Below are 23618 nucleotides of genomic sequence, written 5' to 3'. Positions count from 1 at the left end.
GGGGGGTTGGAACTAGATGATCTTTAAGTCCCTTCCTGTGGAATCCTCTGAATCCTTCCCCCTCAGGGAAATCCCCAGAGCCTTGCCTTGGAAGAATTTACTATAGAGTTTTCCCCACCTAGGCAGACAGAAAAGACTTCCCCATGGGTTCTTGCACAACACCATGAATCACTCCAGTTCCTTTTCCCATATGTTCCAAATTCTAGTAGTTTCTCCTTTCCCTGTTTCCTCATTGGTTGTGGTATCCCTGGTGGCCGGCCCCCTCTTCCCTGTAGGCCAATGGCCTTTGCCCTGCCCTTTGTACCACCCCCCGTGCCCTCCCATACTTAACCTTGTGAAGCCCACATGGTCTTGTCTTTTGTCTCTGGTTTCCCTTCGGTGTGTTGCAATAAACCTTTGCTGGAACTGACCATACAAAAAAAGCCCTTCTGCCTCTCTTCACCGAGCTAGCCGTGTGTCATAGTTTGACATGGGAGGAATTTAGGGAAGTGATGCAAAAGCTTTGTGTGTAACTGACAGTCTGTTGAACCACTGAGAAAAGGTGAACATGCCTCTGTGAAAAACACATGTTAAAGATGAAAGAAACCCAGGAACTTCCTTTTCCTTTCCTGGCTGGCAAGAAGATAACATGCCCTGGGCCTGCCAGGCCCCATCCTGGGCCGGGCCAGGCAGGCTCTGCCGCAGGGGGCCGGGCCCCTCTCCGGGGCTCTGGGGAACTCCGAGCCCCGTCCTGGCCGGGCCGAGGCCCCAGTAGCTACCAGGCAGGAAGGTGGGGGAGGCTGTGGAGCCCTGGCCGGAGCAGAGCTGGCCACGACTATTAAGATCTTGTCATCAGGTCCCCTCCCCCCAGTGCGGCTGAGACCAGAGGCAGCCCTGCTGCCACGCAGAGTGGCCCTGAGGCTGGAATTGAATTCAGAGAAGACCAAAAACCAACCATGAAGCTGATCCTGACACAGCCCCAGCCGCAGCTCCCCAGCTCCTGCCACAAGTTACCAGCGGGTCAGGTGACCATTTGAAGGGCCCAAGCAACATGTTAACTCTTTCAGTGCTTCAGTCCTCCCTCGAGTGGGAGAAAGAAACAATATGCAAACATGTGAAAGAACAACATAAGGACATCATAGTCAGTGAGAAAGAAATTAAGACCCAGATGGGAGGGATGAGGAGATACCTTGATTTTAGAGCTGAAATCCTCTTGTAAGCTATGGAGAAAAGACTCTTTTTCCCTATAACGCATGAAACTATGGGGAGATGAAGGGTTCAAATTGATATCGAGCAAAGGCTTCCATGCTAAAGTAAGCAGATATTAAAGAAGCTGTGATCCCATGAGAAGTTTGAACAGAGAAAGAGTGTAGTCCTGTGCCCCCAGGAAAAGAAGATCTCTGTTCCCAGGGATGAAGAGGATTTTAGAGATAGATAATAAAAACTTTTGCCTTTGAACAACTCATCTTTAAAACAACACCCCATAAGTCGACATGCCCCATCAACAAGCTGTGGGAAGGCTTGTAGAAAAATGGGAGGGACTTCACAATAACAGGGTTCCCTGGGCAGCTGGTATTGGTGAGGAAATTGAGAACCACGAGAGAACTGTTTTTCCTCTTGTGGAGAAGTCTCCATAACATTATCACAAAGGACTTCTATCCCTAAGTGAACTGACACCTACCCCAGAGACTACGGATGCTGCCCCAGAGCCCGTCCCTGCCCCACAGCCCACCTCAGAAATGAACCATCCAAATTGGGTGGGGGTTCTGGTGAAGGAGATAGGCCAGATGCTGAAGGAATATATTTCCTCAGCTGGTGAGAAGCCCTCCCCTTGCCTCAAAGACAGAGACAACAACAAGAAGTGAGTACATAGGTGATTGGCCAACACTGAAACCCACCACACTCATTAGGCAATTGGTTGAGAAATCTCAAAATTTGTTAAATCTCAAATTAACAAACCAAAACCACTACAGGAAATTAGTGTTTCTGCCCGGTTTCTAACTGAAACTGCCACACCATGGTGACTGTGATGCGTGGACTTGACTGCTTTGCCTAAATGCCTACCCAAGCAGCTTTTCCACAGGAGATGCTTATAGGGGAATAAGTATAGGTAGCAGTATCCACCATCTAAAACCCACACTGCTACACCTTCCAACCCAAACCATTCTGTGATTCTGTGGTAATCTGTGCTTGAAACCTTGTTCAGATTCTGGGTTGTGATGGGGCAATGAACCAAGTAGATTGATGTCAGGGATAGCTTGGAGATCTAGTGAAATTAGTGTGCAATTGTATAATTCTGTTAGAATACTTTCCAGGATCTTCGGGGGGGGGTGGGCAGGGGGGCTGCAGAGGTGGCTTCTGTGACAAGACACCAGAAGCTGCCCCCATGTCAGACAGAGCCAATTCCAGCTGGCTCCAAGACAGACGTGCCACTGGCCAAAGCTGAGCCAATCAGCAGTGCTGGTGGTGCCTCTGTGATAAATTATTTAAGAAAGGGTAAAAAGCACTGTGCAGCAGCTGTGAGGGAAGAGTGAGAAAAATGCAAGAGGAACAACACTGCAAACACCAAGGTCAGTGAAGAAGCAGGGGGATGAGTTACTCCAGGCTCTGGAGCAGATGTTCCCCTGCAGCCTGTAGTGGACCACATCAGAGTAGCCCTGCAACCTGTTGAGGGCCAGGCACCAGAACAGGCTCCTGGCAGGAATTGAAGCCTGTGGAGAAATAGTCTATGTAGGAGCAGGTTTTTCTGGCCAATGGGTGACCCATGCTAGAGCTGTCTGTTCCTGAAGGACTGTACTCTGTGGAAAAGGACCCATGTTGGAGCAGTTTTGTGAAGGACTGAATCCTGTGTGAGGGACCCCCACACATACACTCTGGAGCAGGGGAAGAGTGTGAGGAAGAATTAGTGGCAGAGATTGTTTTGAACTGACTACAACCCCTTTTCCCCCATCTGCCTGCACTTCTTGTGGAGGAAGGAAGTGCAAGAATCATGAGTGAAATTGAGCCTGGGAAGAGTGGAGGTGGACTGTGGTTTTAGTTTTGTCTTTGTTCTTTGCTATCTTACACTATTTTTATTTGCAATAAATTAATTTTGCCCATGTAGAAGTCTATTTTGCCCCTGACGATAACCGGTAAGCAATCTCTGTGTCTTTATCTTGACCCATGAGCTTTTCCATTTTATTTCCTCCCCATGTCCTGTTGAGGAGGGGGAGAGTGAGAACACTTGGGTGGGCACTTGGTGGCCAGCCAAGGTCAACCTGCCACACCTGATTAATTATTTTAGTGCTTAGCAGCCTTGAAATGCTGCTAAATACATACTTATGAGAGGTTACTGGAGGAGCTTTAGTCATGGCCTTGAATTTTGAGACTTGGACCAGTATAGGGACTCATGTGAGACTGCTGGAAATTAATAAGAAGCACTAGTGACTTTCAGCTTTGGCTGTGTTTGTGTTTATGAGCCTAGTTGTCTCACTTCTTCTGTAAGTCAATGCACAATCTAGTATTTCTGAATGAAGAAGGTGAAATTCTGAATGGTGACAGTTGTATTGTTTTTCGGTTCCTAGAGTGATTCTGGGAAAAGATGCTTGCTAGACATAAACTTTAAAATGCTGAATGGGCACAAACATTGGTATGCTGTCCCAGCAAAGGGCAGAAAGCATTGCAATAAGTCTATTAAAGAACAGGGATATGCATATCTAGTACTCTATAGAAATTATACTTTTTGACAGAACAGCATAGAAATTCAGAGCAGATTTCCCAGTTTTGGTGTTTCTGAAAAAGAATTGCTGGTGGGGAGCCACAGACTCTACATACTAAGCTGAGGATGCTTTATGATTTTTATTATGTGGAAGCATATGGTTTTCTCACTGTTCCTGCCATTTTCAAGGAGTTAACTAGACAAATAAAGTAATACCATTTCCCAGGAAAATCATATTAAGAACTTATATTACTTCTGTTTAAGTTCCCGTGGTGTAAATTCATCTTGGGTGCTTATAAGGGTACAAGATCAAAACCCTCCAGCTACCTTTTGCAAAAATGTGAACTGCTTACATGAAGTTAAGCTTTAAAATGCCAAGTCTGAGGTCTGGATAGATTGACTACATTTTAGCTTGAGTCTTTACTATTAGAAGATGATTAATTTAGCCTGGGATTAGCTCTCCATATTGTTAAACACTGGTTCAGCTATGGCACCAATATCAACATATGAAGTGCTGGTGTCACTGAGTCATTTTGAATTACAGTATTTAACATAGATTTGCTGTGAGACCACAATGCATCTACAGTGATTTTACCTGTAATATAAGCTCACCTGTGGTAAAAACAAGGATAGGGAGAAAAATGATGGTTCACCAGCACCATCAGACTTAGTTTTCTAACATTCAGGAAGAGCCATGTTGTTTGTTTGTGTAAAAATCATGTAGACTGTTTATTTTTCTGGAAGTTGAGTCATTGAACAGCTTTATAATATTGGCATTTACACTTTGTGCAGAAGGAAAATGTTTATTTTGATTAATTAGTTAATGAAATTGACTGTGATTGCATGTACATAAGTGTATATATACAGAAGTTATAGAAATAATGAGCTATCCTGCTTGAAAAGAACCATTCCTAAAATATCATCTTTTTCCAGATTTGTATTATGGTGGAGAAGCTTTCTCTGTAGAGCAGCCACAGTCCTTTACTTGTCCTTATTGTGGAAAGATGGGTTATACAGAAATATCTCTTCAGGAACATGTTGCTTCTGAACATGCAGAAACATCAACAGAGGTGGTAAGCTGCTTCAGCATTGTTTTTAAATTAAGAGAAAGTATATGAAAATATTCTGAAAATGAGGTGGTTTTTTTCTTGAAGTATGTGCTAATTTAAATGCTGACCAGGAAGGTATGTAGCATACATACATACACACTATGCTAGTGTTTTCCCTATTGACTCCTTGAGCTATTAACAGTGCCTACATCATCACCTTTACCTCTCTCTAGAATTTCTCACAGCACTCTCTCATCAGTCTAAGTTATGCAGCCGAGTCCCTGGGTCCTTGGTGTGCAGGCCACTAAATCCTGATGTTTAAGAAAAGGTTAAACCTTTGTAAGAATTAAAACTTTTAAAAATATTGATCTATTAATTTTCAGTATATGGGGTTTTTAATAAAGTGGCCCCTGCTGTTTGCCTCAACCCTTCCACTTGATTTTTTCTGATGATTTCAACAGTGGCCATTGATACAGAACAATTACATACCATATAATAGCCTACTGCAACAGTTGTTTTGCTTCTGTTTTTGTCAGTAAGCGTTCTCTTCAAGTTTTCTCAAGTCTTTACATCTAGATGTTACTATTGCTTGTGCCAGAAGGTCTGAAATTTTTCAGAAATGCAAGGTGACTTCTTTGTTATGGAAACAATAAAATAATAAATAGCTTGGGGTTTGATACTCTTAGAAATAGTTTATTCTCAACCCTCATTACAGTGTTCAGAAACTACATGCTTGCACTGCTTTGTGTTCAGACAATTTTCTTTTAGGAAAGTTCGTAGCCCTGTTTTTCAATTTCCCTTTATGGTGCAGGTGTATGTTTTGTATTTATTTCTAACACCCACTTCACTAATTCAATAGTTATGTGTGTTATCAATCCTAAGTTAAATTCTTGACCAAGAAATTTGGGTATCTTTCCAGCAGTAGGGGATATATTCATATTTGTGTGTGAATACTGTTTATGCCTGAGGAATGTATGATTACAGAAGGAAATTCAGGGAACTGTTGTCTAGTTATTTTTGTTGTAGATCCCTATAGAAATGTGTATGCTTGAAGAAAATTGTTTTGAGAACTTATGTGGGAGAAGGACAATCTGTCCCCCTTAGCGTCTGCTAAGGGCCTTATATCAAGGAGTAGAAGAAGAATTAAAACGTGTAAGACCCCCAAAAACTCTCTTGACGAGCGTCTTAAAAGGGCTTACGGTTTTTCATGTACTCTGAGTTAGATGCACAGGAGAAATGCCATCAAGATATTCTCAAGAGGTCTAAAGAACAACAACAACAACAAAAACAAACAAAACAAACAAACAAACAAACAAACAAAACCCCGTTACTGGCAACTTCACAAAATCAGAGAACTTTGGTAAAAGTTTAGAGCAACATTCAATCAACATAAAGCATTTCACAAAGCATTAACTTTAGCCCGTTCAATTTAGCAAATTCCAAGCCCATTTGATTTTAAGTTAGTCAAAACTCCAAGAAGAGGGAATTAGGAGAAAGAGAAAGAGAATAAATGTAGAAAAGGACAAGCATAGCTGCCACTCTTGTTTCCAGCAGTGTTCAGCTGATAGAAATTCCAAGAGGAGGTAGGGTCAAGATGTGTGCTTGCCTCATGCTTTAAGTACCCTTTGGCTTTCCCTCAGGTGGGACTTATGGTCATCTGGCCACTCTGGAGCTAGATTGAGGCTCCAGGAATGAGATGTGGATCATTGCCTCCAGTGTGCCAGTGATTGGCAGCCATTGTGAGGTTGGGATATAGGCCCAGGGAGAGTGGGGTGTACAGGGCAGTGCATCACCTCATCTCACCAAAGGCAAGACCCAACCTGCTCCTTCCCTTCACACACACACCCAAAATGTTTTGAGCCAGCAATGTCCTCCAGTCTCTCACAACTGGTCAGCCTGTTCTGAGACTCAAGTGTCTTGGTCTTCCCTAAAAACATATGAATTATTGGTGGTTTTTTTTTTTTTTTCATTTTTAGATTTAAAACTGGAGTAATTATTATTTCTCCATCAGGTGATTAAGGGTAATGGTCAGAAATGCGGGGCATATTCAGATGGATGTGGCTGGAATTATTATGATTGTTACTGTTGATATTGGGTTTCAAAAGCAGCATTCAGGTAGAGGGGTCTTTTTTAGGGTTTCAGCTCTGAAAATTGTAAGAAATGCAATCAGATAGCATCTTTGAATCAAGTTTCAGAATGAAGACATCACTTTTCTGCTACTCAGTCACACTTAGCGGATTCATTTTGTATTTAGTAAGGCAGCAACTAGACTGAAGTGAAAGGTTCTGGGTGGGGTGGGTCAACCTTGACTGGCTGCCAGATGCCCATCAAGCTCCTCTCTGTCACCTCCCTCCCCAGCAACAGGATGGGTAGAAAATATGGCAAAATGATCATTGGTCAGGATAAAGAGGGGCATTACTCAGCTCCTCAACTGAGTAATGCAGCTTTCTTCAGAGAAAGCTTTCTTTAGAGCACATCCACCTGATCTGATGTGGGGGCCTTCAAGGGCTGAAGGGGGACAACCTGTGTCACCATGGTCTTCTCCACTGGCTGCAGAGGAATTTCTACTGCCTATAGCACCTCTTCCTCCTCCTTCTCCACTGACCTTTTTGTCTGCAGGGTTATTTTTCTCCTTTTTCCTCATTCCTCTCTCACAGCTGCTGCTGTGCAGTTTTTTTACTTTCTTAAATGTATTATTACAGAGATGCTACTACCATCACTGATTGACTCAGCTTTAGCCAGGGGAAAGTCTGTCTTCAAGCTGATTTGAACTGTCTCTGTTTCCCATGGGGACAGCTCCTGTTGTCTTCTGAAGCCAAAAAGTCTTTAATGTGTACAGTAAAAAAGGGAGCATCAGATAAACTAATACTAAGAACAGATAAGTTAAAATTATGGTCAGCAGTGGCTAAACAGCTATAATAATTCTATGTTCCCCCTAATATGCTCTGTTCAAATCTGTCATTATCTCAAACCCTTTGAGTCCTAGGTTGCATGCCAAAAATACTGGTCATGGTTTAATCCCAGCTGGCAACCGTCATACACAGTTGCTTGCTCACTTCTCCTCTGCCCCTAGGGGGATGGGATGGGATGGCAGGGAGGGAGAGAATAAGGAGGGTAAAAGTGCAAAAACCTGTGGGTTGAGATAATAGGGAAAGCAAAATCTGCCTATGCAAGCAAAGCAAAATAAGGAATTAATTCATTCCTTCCCATTGGCAGGCAGATATTTAGTCATCTCCAAGAATGCAGGGCTCCATCACATGTAATGATTTCTTGGGAAGACAAACACTAACTCTGAACCATCCTCCTTTCTTCCCTGTGTTTTTTATTGCTGAGCATGATGGCATATGGTATGGAATATCCCTTTGGTAAGTTTGGATCAGCTGTCTCAGCTGTGTTCCCTCCCAACTACTTGTACATTCCCCAGTCTACCTGCTGTTGGAGCAGTGTGAGAGACACAAACTGTCTTGATGATGTTTGATAACTGTTCAGCAATAGCTAAAACATTGGTGTATTATCAACACTCCTTTGGTCACAAAGCCAAAGCATAGCAATATATGCGCTACTATGAAGAAATGTAACTATCCCAGCCAAAACCAGTATACCTGTATACAATGGGGAGGTAATGGTAATAAGGGAACAGATCCAGAAACTGTCAAGTGTGATGTTTGGAGGATAACTAGCTAAAGGCTTTTTAATAATATCCTGGATTTCATTCCAAGTAATATGGTGATCTGTTAATTTTAAGGGATGTTAAGAGCATGGCTGCCTTATCCAGCTCAGGACTCTCTTCTGCTCAACTGCTGAAGCCCAGCTTGGGGATGTAGGGCCCATGTCCAGACTGAGGGATGCAGCTGCCACTTTCCCGTTTGCAGGTTCAGCCACTACTGAAGCTGAGCACATATTTTGGAGACCTGTACACTCACAGAGGACACTGACACATGGCCCATCACACAGATGACCACAGACAGTGCTGCCTTCAACAGCACCTACACGTAGGACTTGCATAAAACATAAGTATAGGCAGCCAAGTTCCCTCCTTCCTCTTCATCTGGTTGAGATAAAAGGTTGCTGCCAGTGAAGGTACATGATGCTTTCTAGATTCACAAGCACACATATGTTCACTGTGATCCCTTGAGTACTGGCATGGCCCTCTTTGTCCAGTACCCCTGCCTGGATCCCAGGCACTCTTACCTGCTTCACAGGTCTCCTATTTGCCAGCTAGTCCAGCTTGATGCTCACTAGCAAACATTCATGCACTCATCTCACAAACACTCCATATTCACAAGTCCCCCTGGTCATACTAGCACAAACTCTTGCCTGCTTAATACTCCTGCCTAGACTTGAGGGTCTTCTCTACTCATTTGCTAGGTCCAGATTGAAGTTTGCTAGCCAATACACATGCACACCAGGTTTGGGGAAGATGCAGGCAACTACTCCCTTTTCCCCAGCATCTGGCACCAGGCACCACATGGGCTGTGACTGGTTGTCCTGCTTCAACTACCAGTGCTGGACTCCTCACTCATGCTGATTTCTCCCCTGTTAGCTGTGTTTTGGGGCATATACTGTTCCTGCCCCAGTGGCTGAAGGCAGAGACCATGACTCACTCTGGTAGCTGATCTTAAGACCCCACTCAGTCCAGTAGCCAACACCACAGGCCAGGGGTGCCTGCACCTCTGGTCTGACTGGAATAGTTGGCACCAAATACACTTATGACAGCTCTCCCAGTAGCAGGCACTCCAGGCACAAAGTTGGTAGTACCCACCCTAGGTCTAAAGAGCTATGGCCCCTCCAGCTACTGATACTTGTTCTAGTAGCTGACACCACAGGCCACAGAGACACCTACAGCCCTAGTCTGACTCCAGTATCTGGCACCAATTTTTGTTCATACATATACAGGTCTCACCAGTAGCTGGCACTTAGTCCTTGCAGCATACATACACATGGGATAGACAGTGACATTATGCAGAGGTTGTTAAAATTTAATAAGAAGATACAGGAAGACAGGGAAGACTCTGGTGAGCAGGCTCAGTCAGTTAAACATACTGACCACCTCTGTTTTACATGTGACCAGTCCACTTTATACACATTTCTGTCTACCCTCCCCTTTGTTCCTCCTGGGTCTCCCTTCCCCCTGCATTTCTCTTCATAGGTTTGTATGGTTCTATTGATTCCCTCACCCCTCTCAGTCTGGAGTCTCCCCCCTAATTTACAGCCTTATCAGTTACAAAGTCCAGGTTGATATCTTTGCAAGAGTAGTTAAGACCTAGCATATACTGTATCAAAGTTTCTCCTTTCTGGCTTATTAACATGTGATCTGTCAAGCTTGAACGCTGGCCTGCAAAATTGTTACAAAGGACTTTTAAGGCACTGTCGTGGTTTGACATGGAAAAAGAATTTTCTCGGAATGAAGAGGTCAATCCAGTCAGGGTTCGGGGTTGGATATTGACACTTGGAGTGACCAATTGAAGGTGGACACGCCTCTGAGAACACAGAGGGGTTAAAAGCAGAATTCCCAGGAGAACTTTTTTTTTTTGTTCTGGTCAGCGTGCAGTGCAGGACTCTCCCCTGCCCAGCCCGTGGCTGGGTGGGGGAGGGGAAGGCCCATGGCCTGACTGAGGTAGGCCCAAGGGTGGAGGGACTGGAACCAGGCTGGCCCCCTGCAGATGGAAGGGTGGAGAAATCTGGGATGTCTCCATTCCCCCCCCCAGAGTAGAGAGAGAGAGAGAGAGAGAAAGTGATGGTCTGTCAGCAGTACACCGTAGGGAAGGAGAAGAGCGGGGGGGCTTCAGGGCTGCAAGGCCACAAGGTACCCAGCCGTGGGAGCCGGAGCCTGGGCAGAGAGCCATCCTGGGAGTCGGTCGGGACTTTTAACCCTTCCTGAGAAATGAAAGCTTTGTGAAATTTTACTCCTCCTTGGTTTGAAAGAGAGGAAGAGAGACAGCTTGGACCCTGGGATGTTAGAAGGAGAAATTCTCGGTGGGAGGAGATGATGGAGTGGCTTTTGGCTGGACTTTTTCCTTGTTGGCCATAGACTGAACTGATTTTCTCCTCCAAGAGAGACTGTATTTTAGGAGGATGCCAGTGAGCCAAAGAGACCATGCTTCAGCTGGGAAAAGACAGAAGTGGAGTGAACAGAGAAAAGTTAGAGGGTTTGTGGTGGTGTCCCCTGTCTTCAGAGAAGAAGAGGAGAAGATCTCTGTTCCTGAGACCCTCGGCCCCAGGGAAAGAAGAAAATGGGGGGGACTGTGGTCCCAAAAAGTGAAAAATTGAACTGTTGTTTTTCCCCTATTGGCAGGGCATCCTTGAAAGGAAAAATCCTAAAAGCAGTCTGTCCATCCACGCATTGGTGGTGAGAGCACTGTGCATGGAAAGGAGAGGGTCACACTGGCAGATTTTCTCCGGGCGGTGCCATGTGTGACATGGAAACAAGAGGTGGCAATTGTGTTTCCTGGGGGTCTATGGTGCAAGGGAGACTCCTCTCTCCCCTGATGGACCTATTATTGATTATATTGAAGGGTGAATACTTGATTAAGGGTCCAAGTTCTGTCTCACTGTGGTTTGTTGGAGTTGGGTGGTGGGAGGAGGAATGTTTTGAAAGGTTTTCATTTTGGATTTTGTGTGTGTTTTTCTTTCTTTTTTTTTCTTTTATAGTAGCATAGTAGTAGTAGCTTAATAAAGTTTTTTTTTTTTTCCCTTGTTATTAAGCTTGGGCCTGCTTGCTCTGTTCCCGATCACATTTCACAGCATTCAATTGAGAGATTGCATTTTCATGGCTGGCATTGTGCCAGTGTCAAACCATGTCAGGCACACTTCTCTCCGGTGATTGCAGTCATTGGGGGGAAAAATCAAAATAATAAATGAAGGTTGCTATGGCAGTAAGTGTCCCTAGACTTTTCTTAAATGTGGGTTTAGGCTTAAGAGAAAAACAAAACCATAATGCTATCTCTCAAAACACTTGGTAGGAATAAGGAGTTTGTCTGCCAAATTTCTACTTGTGTTATTGCGGTGGGTGGTCTCAGTTGGAATACTTTAATGAATATTCACATCTGGTTTCATTCTCCTTCCTACACTTGACTGGTGAGATGAATGAGAAGTCACTTGAGGATTCAAAGAGCAGTAAATGAACTTGATAATGTGTTATGTAGGTTCATTCAAGCAGTAATTCTGTGTAATTAGACCTACTATCTGTTCTGGAATTGATATATAAAGACAATATTGAAAGCTGAAACATTGCAGATAGGATTTGAAAATTTTACTTTTTGGTTTCCATGGTATTATTAAATGCATAATTACAAGGAAAAGTGAGACTTTAAAAGATGCTACAATTGACATCTGTATTTGAACACATTTACTGTTTTCAATTGTGGCTGTTTAGGTGTAGGATTAGAATGTGATATTTAAAGTATAAGAATCCATGTCAAGTGATCAACTCTGAATTGTGTTTTGTGATTTGTGTAAATTTGTTTGTGTTTGGTGTTTTTTTTCTCACTTTGTTGTTTCAGATCTGTCCAATATGTGCAGCATTACCTGGAGGGGATCCTAATCATGTCACAGATGACTTTGCAGCTCATCTTACACTGGAACACAGAGCTTCTAGAGATTTAATATCCTTTCTTAAGTTGAGCAAAAAGGGATAGACTGTTCCTTATAATAGCTGTAACTAACTACTTGTTCTGACTTCTGTAGTCAAGTGACTCCATCAGTGTAACTTATTTTTTAGAATTGGTGTTTAGTTATAGGGGAACTATACATCTGAATTTTTTATATGTGTGTATATATATATATATATCTCCATCAGACTGTGAATAAGCTTTAGGTGTTGCTTGACAATGTGGGTGTGTGTTTTTTGTTTTATTTCTGATAGCAAAAGCTTTTAAAGATATTTCTGGTGCCCAGCTGCTTCTTTCTGCAATTTTTACCCTTCTTGGCCATTAGTTCTGATGCCATTTTGTGTCTGGGAAAGCAGAAATCCAGATGCAGTGATGCTTTATAGATAATTACAAGACTGAAAGCAGATTTCACCAAAAGCATATGTTTTAGAGAATGTGTTGAACTTTGAAATTGAGGGATCTTAAATGTTTGATTTGTTTTATTACTATATTTCAATAGGGTAGTTGCAGCCTCTTATTTATTTACTTTTTAAAAGCTATAACTAGAAGACCTATCAGGAGACTTCCTAGGGATTAGGGCTATCTTTGTTAACTGCAAATTGTAGTGCTATAACTACTGTCAGTGACTGAAGAGCTCAAACTGTCAGTTTCTTTGCACTTGTAAGTACAATTTTCTTTCTGTTACTTGGTCTTAGTAATAGTAATGTGGCTTGGTTTTTTGCTATACAAATAGTTATAATTTCAGAAGATACTCTAAGTTCATGGAAGTACAGGCCATCATTAAAAGCTCATTAAGTGATCTTTCTGTATCTCATTTTAAAAAATGCACTCCTAGTGTAATTTGATAGTGCCCTTTTTTATCAGAGCGTCTTATTAAAAAAAAGAAGGTCTAACAACTCAAGTTCATTATATCTACTGCTAGCAACATTAGAGGAAATTGTTTCACTTTGGTTGTTGTCTGTATTTAATTTTTTTATAATTTAAATTGCCAGTCCCAATTACACAGTGAAATTGACTTCCTATTGAAGTGGATGAGGTGTTGGATTAGAATTCATGCTTCTGGAGCTTTTACTTCCCCTTCCACATCAATGATGTCAGATAACATTTAATTGGGAAATGTATGTTTATTACTAGCTACATAAGAGCTAAAGAAATCAGAATAATATTTTCAGTTACTAAGGCCACAGTGTCAGTCATCACAAAACTGATGGGGAGAGTCTATATAAATAATTATAGGAAATGCATGTAAAAGTTTCCATACAACATTACTTTAGCAATCAGTGTTGCCAAATTCACAAAAATTGAGAGTTTCTGCACTAGTTGTTCCATATTGGGTGCTATTTCACATCTTCTGACAGCTAAGACTAAAAAGAAGAAATGGGGGAGAGATTTCCCCCTGCCCAGTTGCTATCAGCTTAGGAAAGGATATAGTCTTCTGTGTAGCAGTTTGGAGGGTATTTAAAGCTGTTTTAAATGGCTACACATATTTCTTGTGAAGGTTCCTGTGCAGACACTGCAAGATACCACCTTTATCCCTGGAGACGCTGGACAGCTCTTTAAATTCCAGTTTCTTTCTTAAACAATTTTCAACTGTTTTACTATTTAAAACATGGTTTTAGTCTTGACCTTGTAAATCGTTCTAGCTTGGTTGTTTTCAGTATATGTTTGCAATGAGTTAAGAGTTCCAAATGCTTTTTTTTAACTTCAGCATAGTTGGGTGAGACATCAATATGCTCTTGACTAGTATATTTAAATAATGTTGTTTTTTCTTGAAAACACTTTGAAAGGTACACTGTACAAGCAAGCTACTAGGATACTTTTCAAAATGAGACCAAGGCTGGAATTTTTCAAAGTATTTATATTAAGGATGTTCTAGGTATCTTATTTTCCAAGTTTATTTTTTAAAAATACCAGAATTGGGGCATTTTTCTGACAGATGTAGTTATGGAGAGCTTCCCAAACTACCTGAGAGAAGCAGTCAATCAGTAAAATATTAGTGACAATGTTCTGTCACTACTAGTATCCAGTATCAACAGATTCAAAGGAGGAACAAACCAATCTGTGCTAGACAACTATATTTTGTCCCAAGGGAGATTTTCTCCCTCTCCTAAATCCTGCAAGTGAAATGTTTTATGCTCTATAGTGTAATAGATTTAAAAGAGTCAATTCTTCCTGAAAGTATTTATTATAGTAATTGGACATTCTTACTTGCCAAAAGAAATCTTTTTTTTTCAGTCTTAAATTTTTCAATTCAGTGATATTGTGAGGAAATGAATTCTACACCATATTTGTGCATTATGGGATAAGACATTGGGCACCAGTCTGCTGCAGATAATAGCTTTTATACAAGTGATAAACATGCTATTTTTGAAAATAAGAAAATTTGAGATAAGGTGAGCTAAAGCTACTAGTTTAGAAATTGGAAAAATATTATATGTATAAGTACATTATTTCCTAGCTTAGTAGTTAATTGCACTACTGCTTCTTAAGGTAAAAGGAAGCTTTACCTAGACTGTCTTGGAAGAACACATTTGTGTGGTAAGAATAGCAATAAAATTTTGTAGATGATTTTCAGTATTTAAATACCTTTCTTTCCCAATTTTGATGTTAAAATCGTTGTCTATTGAGTAATTGTTCTGCTGAATATGCATCATCAGTTGTAGCATTACCTAGTAAAAGCTTTAATCCATAAGGCAGAAAATCCATCCTGACATTTTTTAAACATGATAAAAAGCCTGGGAAAGATGAATTTGGTGCAAGGAGCCCTGGGTGCCTTGATTTCACATCTGTAGATCTGACTAGCACCATAGCTATGATTATATTTTGCTTATAAAATTGAATCATTGTTTTATGAATGAGGAATGTGTTGCCTGATTATTCAATCTAGTAAGTGTTTTTGCTGTTTAATAGTTGATAGCAATAGACTTTTCTTAACTGTATGGTTATGATGAATCTAGTGGCGTTCGGCACGTACGTAGAATGTTTCATCCAGGCCGAGGTTTGGGAGGCCCCCGTGCACGTAGATCAAACATGCACTTTACTAGCAGTTCCAGTGGTGGGCTTTCATCTTCTCAGAGTTCATATTCTCCAAGCAATAGAGAAACCATGGATCCTATAGCTGGTAAGAGCTGTAACCACTGATTTTAGATCAGAGTCCTTAAATAGACTTTGAAACTTTGAAACAAAGTCCATGATGAAAATGGTTGTCTTATTTTTCTGGTGGTTTGAGGGGTTTTTTTAAATGCTTCCCAATGTCACAATTGATGGGTATTTACTGATGAAAAGTACCCTTAATTGGATTGTCTACAGGTATTGAACCTGGAACTTCTGAAATGTAAAACACTGCCCCTTTAGCTTGTGCTTTTAGAGACTTCTAGTCTCATTCCCATGACTGACCTGTTAATAGGTGTCATCAAAGAATGGTTGACATTTGAAAGGACCTTTTAAGATCACCTACTACAACCCCATCCAATTTCCCTCCCCGCCCTGCCCCCAAGCAAGGCCATCTAGAGCAGGTTGCTCAGGACCACGTCCAGTCAGATTTTGAATAGTCTTACTGATGGACTCCGCAACCTCTCTGGACAGCCTGTTGCAGAATTTGGTCACCCTCACAGTAAAGTGTTTTCTTCTGTTCAGATGGATTTTTTTTTTTTTTTTATGTCTGCCCATTGCCTCTTGTCCTGTCGGTGAGTAATAGAGTGTCTGGCTTCCTTTTCTTCATTTCCTCCCATCAGTTATTTATATACATTGTTAAGATTCCTCCCCCTTCAGCCTTTTCTTTTCCAGGCTGAAGAGTCCTAGGTCTCTTAGCCTGTCCTCATATGACATGTATGCATTTATTTTTGAATTTTTGAGTGGATGGACAGCAGGATGGGGACTAGGGGAGCAAAGTCCTTCCCACTGTAAGTAAACATCAGGTTCATGACCACCTGAGGAACCTGAATGTACATAAGTGTATGGGACCTGATGAGATGCATCCTAGAGTCCTGAGCGAATTGGCTGATGTAGTTGCCATGCCACTCTCCATGATATTTGAAAAGTAATGGCAGTCAGGTGAAGTCCCCAGTCATTGGAAAAAGGGAGACATCACACCCGTTTTTTAGAAGAGTAAAAGGGCTGCAAGTCTCAGGCCAGGTGCCACAGCACATGCACCAGTGTAAAAGATGACTTATAGGAAGAAAGTGTTACTAAAAGTCATCATCATTGGAGACTCTGGGATGGGAAAGACATCACACATGAACCAGTATGTAAACAAGAAATTCAGTAACCAGTACAAAGCTATGATAGGTGCAGGCTTCCTGACAAAAGAGGTCATGGTGGATGACAGGCTAGTGACAATGAAGATGTAGGATATAGCACTCCAAGAACAATTTCAGTCTCTGGGAGCTGCCTTCTACAAGGGAACAGACTGCTGCATCCTGGTGTTTGATGTCATGGCCCCCAACACATTTGAAACCCTAGACAAGCCCAAGGGATTAATTCCTCACTCAGGCCAGTCCAAGAGATCCTGAGGGCTTCTTTTTCTGTGCTGGGAAACAAGATTGACCTAGAAAACAGATAAGTCACCACAAAACAGGTGCAAGCCTGGTGCTACAGTAAAAACAACATCCTCTACTTTAAAATCAGTGCCAAGGAGGCCGTTAATGTGGAACAAACTTTCCATACGATTGCATGAAATGCACTTAAACAGGAAATCAAAGTGGAGCTTTATAATGAATTCTCCAAACCCATCAAACCAGACAAGAATGACTGAATGAAGGCTTCTGTGGAGAGTTGTATCTGCTGAGGGGAAAGGGAGGAGTTGAGCACAGTCTATCACAAATGAATATCACAATTAGGCCCTCAAACACACAGTCCGTCTTCTGTGTTTAAAATTAAATTAAAAAAAAAAAATTCCATCTCCAGCTGCCAAAATCTACCCATCTCCCATAAGCATCTGAATCCCACACTTCAGAGCTCATGTCCCCACATTATCCACATCGCACTTTGCTACACTATGACACAAAACTCACACACGGATGTTAGATGTAAAAGGGGAAAGAAAAGAACTCAAAGAGTAAGCTATATTTTCTGACTTTACTATATATAGAATATCAAAAGTGACAGTGGATTGGAGGATGAAATTGACACCTCTTTAACTACACTGGTTAAACTAACAGTCTATCAATTCTCTCTACCTACAAAGAAGAATGTAAAACAATCATTATTTACAAGAACAGTGTGAGAAGATTCAGTAGAAATATGCAAACATATAGAAAGCTTTTAGAAGAACTTTAAAACTTTCAAAAGAACAGGGTAACAGCACTTCATGGTAACAGACCTTTCTCTTAGTTTAGAATGGAAACTCTCATATATGTTTGGAACTGAATCTAATTCCAGGTGTCCAATGGAGAGAAACTGCTTACAGGTAATCTGTGTAACAAGTTACATACGTTTTTAACTGTCTTGTGTTTTCCACTGTGAAGGCTGCAACTGGAAAGACTGATTACCCATAGTTCATTGCAAGCTCAGCACTCAGTCTGACTAGGTTGAGTTCCATATCTCTGTTAATGCTTGTTACTTTTAACTAATCCAATATTTTTACAGTATCCATGTATTATGTAATGCTTCCTTAGGAAAAATCATATAACACATGTTAATATATACAATCAATTAAATTTTTTTTAAAAGAGAGAACCCTGGATACTCCTGACCATTCAGCCTCATCTCTGTGCCTGGTAAGGTCATGGAACAGATCCTACTGGAAGCTATGTCAAGGCATATGGAAAGCAGGGATTAGACACAGCCAACATGCCCTAGGAAAGAGCAAATCATGCCTAACTAATCTACTGATCTTCTATCATGGAGGGATTGCATTAGTGGACAGGAAAAGAGCTATGGATGTCATCTATCTGGACTTCTGTAAGGCCTTTGATGCCATCCCTCACAACATTCTTGCTGCTAAATTGGAGAGAGATAGATTTGACGGGTGGATTGTTAGACAGATAAGGAACTGGCTGGATGACTGCATCCAAAGAATTTCAGTCAATGGCTCAATGTCCAAGTGGAAATCAGTAACAAGTGGTGTCCCTCAAGGGTCTGTATTGGGACTAGTACTATTTAATATCCATGATGCAGAGGGATTGAGTACATCCTCAGCAAGTTTACAGATGACACCAAGCTGAGTAGAACAATTGATTTCCTAGAGGGAAGGAATGCCATCCCGAGGGACCTTGAGAGGCTTGAGTAGTGGGGCCATGGGAACCTCATGAAGTTCAACAAGGCCAAGTGCAAAGTCCTGCATCCAGCATGCATCCAGCTCTGGGGTCAGCAGTACAAAAAATACATGGACCTTATGGACCTGTTAGAGTGGGTCCAGATGAGGGTCACAAAAATGATCAGAGGGCTGGAACACCTCTCCTATGAAGAAAGGCTGAGAGAGTTGGGTTGTTTATCCTGGAGAAGAGAAGGCTCCAGGGAGACCTTTATTACAACCTTTCAAGATATAAAGGGGACTTATAAGAAAGACAGAGTTGGGTTTTTTTTATGAAGGCCTGTAGTGACAGGACAAGGAGAAACAGTTTTGAACTGAAAGAGGATAAGTTTAGATTGGACATAATGAAGACTTTTTTTTACAAGGAGGGTAAGTCATTGTAACTGGGACAGGTTGCCTAGGGAAGCTGTGGATGCCCCATCATTGGAAGTGTTCAAGGTCAGGTTGGATGGGGCTTTGAGCAACCTGATCTAGTGAAAGATGTCCCTGCCCATGGCAGGGGGGTTGGACTTGATGATCTAATGTAAAATCTTAGAGATATCAATCTTACACTCATATAGTAAAAAATGATAAGTGTATGTTAGTTCTCTCTGTATCTTCCACTTGGGTAGATTCAGACAGTGGTAAGATATCTTACAAAGCATTCTTTTCCAGTCTAAACAGAAACAGTTCTCCCACTCTTTCATCCTGTAATATGTTCCAGCCTTCTGATCATCTGGGTGGCCCTCCACTGGATTTGCTCTGCTATGTCCATGTCTCTTGTCCTGGGGAGCCTAAAACTGAACACAGAAATCCAGATGTGGCTTTGCCCCAGTGCCAAATGGAGGGGGAAAATCACTTCCTGAGACCTGCATCTGCATTTCTGCTACTAAAAATAACCCAGCAAAAGAGGTTGAAAAATTTTCTGTCATCTTAATGATTAAGTTAGGTCATGGGTCCTTTAAAGCACTAGAGTTGGTGCAAGAAGGGAGGATGTTTGTGTCTCCTGGAGTCCTGGAGTGCAACACTTCCTCTTACTGATGCACTGGGTGTTAGTTTAGCTGAGTTAAGCATGAAGTGGCTGCCTTGGTTTATTTCAGCATCACAAGACCCTTCCCATTTAGGAGCATATGCAATAAAATTATATTCCTTTGAGTCTTGTCTTTTTTTTTTTTTTTTTTTTTTTGGTCAATGTTTTTTTGCATTTAGACAATGTAGTGCAGCCTGGCTCAGTGTCTGTGTCATGCCAAGCCTGTGTCTCAAATTCACATCTGCTACTAGGGTTCTGTTAAGCTGTACTCAAAGTGATCTTGCAAACAGCAAGGAAAAATATGTCTTACCTGGCAGTGTTATAAGTCTTCCTTTGTATTAGGGTAATAATTAGTACATACTACCAGAAGTTAGAACTTGTGCTTGTAACATACATGTGTTCATTATTTATTTATTTTTCTCCTTGTGGTTGTTATCAGTAATTAGTGAAATAAAATATTGGTAGCTGATAGTGATATCAAGTGCTCCAGATGCAAAGAACTACTGCATTGTGCTTTGTTCCCCTAAGAAAAGCCTAGTTTCAAAGGATTATATCATGAAAGTGAGATGGCAGGAAAATTTTTATGACCTGTAATAATGACTTACAGCTTTAATGAGGATTGGATGGATAGGGAAAAAAGGTAATCTACTACTTCTGCCCTCCTTGTATCATACACAACAAAGTAGTACTCACAACTTTGTGTGGAATATAATATGTAGCAAACTGCTGGGCAATAGCTTATTATTAATGCTTATTTTGGGAAATGCTTAGCATGGACATAATTTGTCACCATCTTGAACTCTGAAGGAAAGGAATCCAGGCTAGATTTAACTTTTTTATCATTAGAATTTGTCTTTTGAGCAGAGGTCAAAAAGAGCACCAAAAAATCCCCTCTTGTGGTCAAATATTTTTCATATAACTCAGCATTTTAAAAGCCTTTCTAAACTGAATATTTTCTAAAAATGTCTGAAAATATGCTATAATTATTTGTCTTTTCTGCAGCACAGCTTCCCTCTGGAATATGCCTTGAAGGTGCATTAAGCCACCAACTGAAGTCAGAATCTAAGGGGTTAATAACTATTTTGACTAACTTGAAAATAAAATTTTAAAGAATTCTTGCACAGGATACTGCCTATATGGTATTCCCCATAGGTTGACCCTTATCATTTTAAAAAGCTTTAAGCTTCGACTCTTTTTTATACATAGTTCTTTAAATAATTCTTAATCTTCCTGTGGGTTTTGAGACATGGGGTGCTTGTAATGGATAGCCCATGAAGCTTTTCAAATCATTACAATTTGTTCATTAATTTAATCGATGAAAGTTTTTAGAAAGCAAGTGAATTGATATACTGGTATTCAGGACATAATTATGCTGTTGTGTGATATGTATTTAAGCAGATTTCACTGTAGAAACTTCTCTCTTTTCTGGCAGAGCTTTTATCTCAGTTATCAGGCGTGAGACGTTCTGCAGGGCAGCTCAATTCTTCTGGCCCTTCTGCTTCTCAGTTACAGCAGCTGCAGATGCAACTGCAGTTGGAAAGACAGCATGCACAGGCAGCAAGACAACAACTGGAAACTGCACGCAATGCCACTAGACGCACTAACACAAGCAGCATACCCACCACTCTTACACAATCTATAGCAGCAACCAATACATCTAACACAGAAAACAATCATCAGACTATACAGAATTCCCAGTTTCTTCTTATGAGGTAATTTGGTTTGTGGTTTTAACTCTTCTTCCATTTCTGTTTTCCTTGTCTTTTTGTGGACATAGAGTTTAGTGAAGCTACTGCCAGATCACGAATGAATTTTGTAGTTGAGATACTATCCTTTTGTTTGCCTTTGTAACATCACCTTTTCAACCCTGCTTTTTGTTCCTAGGCAATGGATAAATATTACTTGTTTTTCAATTTGAAGAGAAAAATATGGGATATTGCCTTGTTAACCTGTGTTTATTTACCCCACTACTTCTGATAAGACAAGAGCCTTTACAATAATATGTTTCAAACTTTTATGCTGATAATGTGAGGGAAGATAACTTTAAAGTTAGTTTTATTTAATAGGAAATGAATCTTTAATGAAGGCTGAAGGTTAAATAGAGGTTTATATATAAAATATTTTGGATTAAAAAGGATTGTGTTATTAATAACCAGTGTGCATATCTGTTTCAGAAAGTATAGTTAGATCCTACAGTTCTATAGAATAGAATAGTTCACTTGGAAGAAACCTACAATCATCATCTAGTCCGTTCTACTATAGAAGAGTTGCCCACTCTCATTCCAGCTCTTTTCGGAGGTTTAGAATATTGATTTTCTGGATTCAAGGGGGACGATGTTTTTCAGTTGCATGTTGAGAAAGAACAAAAGCATTTAAACAGTTTCTGTGTCTAGAAACTGGGGTTGTGATAAGTTATTGCTGTCATGCTGATTTCTATCAAAACTTGCGATAATATCTCAATCCAAAGCTTTTTGAAAATCATAAGTTTAAGGAAAGTATCTGCAAATGTCAGTCACTGATCTTGTGAGCTAGGATAGAACTGAAGCAAGCAATTCTCTTCTATTAGGTGATGGTGCATGGACTGATAAGTAAAGGGAATGATGTACTCTGCTTTGGGAATCTCTGGGCATTATGTGTGTAGTAATATATTTTGTGTCATGCTTGCATTTAGAAGTTGTCCTGGGGACAAAATGAACACTTAAGAGATGACTAGAGAATTTTAATGCCCCTTAAAACAAAATCCCTCTGAGGGGAAACAAATTTCAGAAATTGATTTTATTTTCCCTTCAGCCTTAGAATCTACTTCTATGAAGGACTTTTTGAAGCATCTTGGAACAAGTTTGTTAAATGTTTGTATTCTTTTATCAGGAGTGACAGATAATGTCAGATCTGTACATGTCAAGAGAAGTGCAGCAGTACCTAGGTTGTTTCTCAAAGGAATGGCTTTCAGATGTTATTCAGCATGCATCAGTATAACTGTTTAAGCAATTAGTGAAAGCCAATTTTGTTGATGATACTAGTAAGCCTGTCTTATCTTTCTGTGTTGCTCTGCAGGTTGAATGATCCTAAGATGTCAGAAGCAGAGCGTCAATCAAAAGAAAGCGAACAGGCAGATCACAGCTTGTTTGTTCAAGAGCTTCTACTGTCCACTTTGATGCAGGAAGAAAGTTCCTCCTCAGATGAGGATGAACGGGGAGAGATTGCTGATTTTGGTGCTATGGGCTGTGTAGATATTATGCCTCTAGATGTTGCTTTAGAAAACCTAAATTTAAAAGAGAATAATAAAGGAAATGAGCCTCCTCTTTGATGGCATCCCACTTTGCAGACAATGTCCTCTGTGCTGTATTTGCCAATGAAAGTGGACAACAACTATCTTGGGTTTGTTTTGGTGATTGTAATTTCAGGTCTGTCACTCTTGTTACATTGTGTACATTCAAAGGAAAAAAGATATATATGATAATCATTTCCACTTAACCAATTTTTACTTTTAGCAGATAAATATAGGTTGCAGTGCAGAGAAAAAAAAGCTCTGTGTCCTGTAGCTTGACGTGCAGAAAAGCTCTCCTAATACTCCACATTCAAACTGAAGAGGAAAAAATGAAAAAAATCTCAAATGAAGCTGCTGCGTGTATTTATGAATATTAATGAATAAAACTTGCTTGGATGGTTTACCTTAACTACTTCATGATTTTTATTTCAGTGTGCATGAGTTTTAGTGACCTTGTAATTTTAAAAATATCTAAGTACAAGGAGTAAAACTATAAAACACTGTAGTGGTTTCCCATTCCCAAAACACCAAAGCTTTCCCGTTATTCAAAGATAATGTGACCAAAAAAAAAAAAAAAAAAAAAAAAATTAAGGCTCACTATCAGTTTGCAGCCATGAAATAGCCTTTGAGTAACACATGACCAATGACCTTTTTATGTGCTGTCCCTGCATATTAATGAAAACTCTGCAATGGGCTATATTTTTGCTTATATAGTGTGACGTTTTGCTGTATTGTGACCACTGTGTTGCCCTG

The 23618-nt window shown here is 40.7% G+C and overlaps 1 protein-coding gene and 1 pseudogene across 1 annotated transcript in view; both read left to right on the top strand.

Moving 5' to 3' along the window:
• The window catches only part of LOC146763226 (E3 ubiquitin-protein ligase KCMF1-like), a 105815-nt gene extending 82541 nt beyond the window's left edge, over positions 1 to 23274 (top strand). The window contains exons 3-7 of the mRNA XM_085571172.1: positions 4610 to 4749; positions 12228 to 12329; positions 15282 to 15456; positions 21030 to 21309; positions 22652 to 23274. Coding sequence (XP_085427298.1) covers positions 4610 to 4749; positions 12228 to 12329; positions 15282 to 15456; positions 21030 to 21309; positions 22652 to 22904 — 950 coding nt within the window. The 3' untranslated portion in view covers positions 22905 to 23274. The remainder of the gene's footprint in view (positions 1 to 4609; positions 4750 to 12227; positions 12330 to 15281; positions 15457 to 21029; positions 21310 to 22651) is intronic.
• Positions 16376 to 17244, top strand: LOC146763227 (ras-related protein Rab-7a pseudogene; annotated as a pseudogene).
• Positions 23275 to 23618: the final 344 nt, after the last annotated feature.

The sequence above is a fragment of the Lonchura striata genome, chromosome W, assembly GCF_050655825.1.
Source record: "Lonchura striata isolate lonStrDom1 chromosome W, ASM5065582v1, whole genome shotgun sequence".
Lineage (NCBI taxonomy): Eukaryota > Metazoa > Chordata > Aves > Passeriformes > Estrildidae > Lonchura > Lonchura striata.
The sequence above is the reverse complement of the archived record's forward strand: the minus strand, read 5'-3'. Positions and strand labels throughout refer to the sequence as shown.